Below are 686 nucleotides of genomic sequence, written 5' to 3'. Positions count from 1 at the left end.
ATCCTCAGATCTCAGCCTCCTGAGTAGTTAGGATTACAGGTCAGGAGCCACAGATACTTAGATAAAATATCTGTCTTACTTATTTGTGCATGTTAATTGCATAAAGCAATAGGTTTCACTGTGATACTTTTCTACTTAGGGAAACTTGTAAAGAAACCTCCCAAACCACCTCACTCCCAAACTTCACTCACCCCACCTCTTTGGGAGGACAAATACTCACCCTGCTGGGGCTTGGGCTGTAGTTGTCTGGCCTGTAGAAAAAGAAACATGGTGTCAGTATGACTCCCCTGTGATTCTCTGTCTCCTTCTTAACTGTGTCCCATGCTGAGACTAACCTTGAGGGAAATGGAAGTAAGATGAGGCCAGCCATACTTGTCCTCTTGTCCTCCACTGCAAGTCCTAAGACAAGCCCTTCTGGGGCCATTAGCCCTGTTTCCATTCTCTCTGTCTGTCTGTCTGTCTTTCTCTCTCTCTCTCTGATCCTTTCTCCCCTTTTTTACCTCCCTTCTTACCCTTACCCCACTTTTCTCATTTTCCTTCCTCTGCACTCTTCCCACTTCTTTCCTTGCTCTCACCAAACATCTTCTTTGTGTTTCCTTCTGTACTGGCTGTTTCTGGTCCCACAGACTGAGTTTCCTGGTTGGAATCCTGTTCAGACTTCTGCTGCTTCCTTGGGCCATTCCTCA

The 686-nt window shown here is 46.1% G+C and overlaps 1 protein-coding gene across 1 annotated transcript in view; it reads right to left on the bottom strand.

The window, feature by feature from the left end:
- Nucleotides 1-203: 203 nt before the first annotated feature.
- The window catches only part of LOC105990896 (paired immunoglobulin-like type 2 receptor alpha), a 5704-nt gene continuing 5221 nt past the window's right edge, over nucleotides 204-686 (bottom strand). The window contains exon 4 of the mRNA XM_013023410.1: nucleotides 204-251. Within this exon, the coding sequence (XP_012878864.1) occupies nucleotides 217-251 (35 nt within the window). The 3' untranslated portion in view covers nucleotides 204-216. The remainder of the gene's footprint in view (nucleotides 252-686) is intronic.

The sequence above is a fragment of the Dipodomys ordii genome, unplaced genomic scaffold (assembly GCF_000151885.1).
Source record: "Dipodomys ordii isolate 6190 unplaced genomic scaffold, Dord_2.0 Scaffold68, whole genome shotgun sequence".
Lineage (NCBI taxonomy): Eukaryota > Metazoa > Chordata > Mammalia > Rodentia > Heteromyidae > Dipodomys > Dipodomys ordii.
The sequence above is the reverse complement of the archived record's forward strand: the minus strand, read 5'-3'. Positions and strand labels throughout refer to the sequence as shown.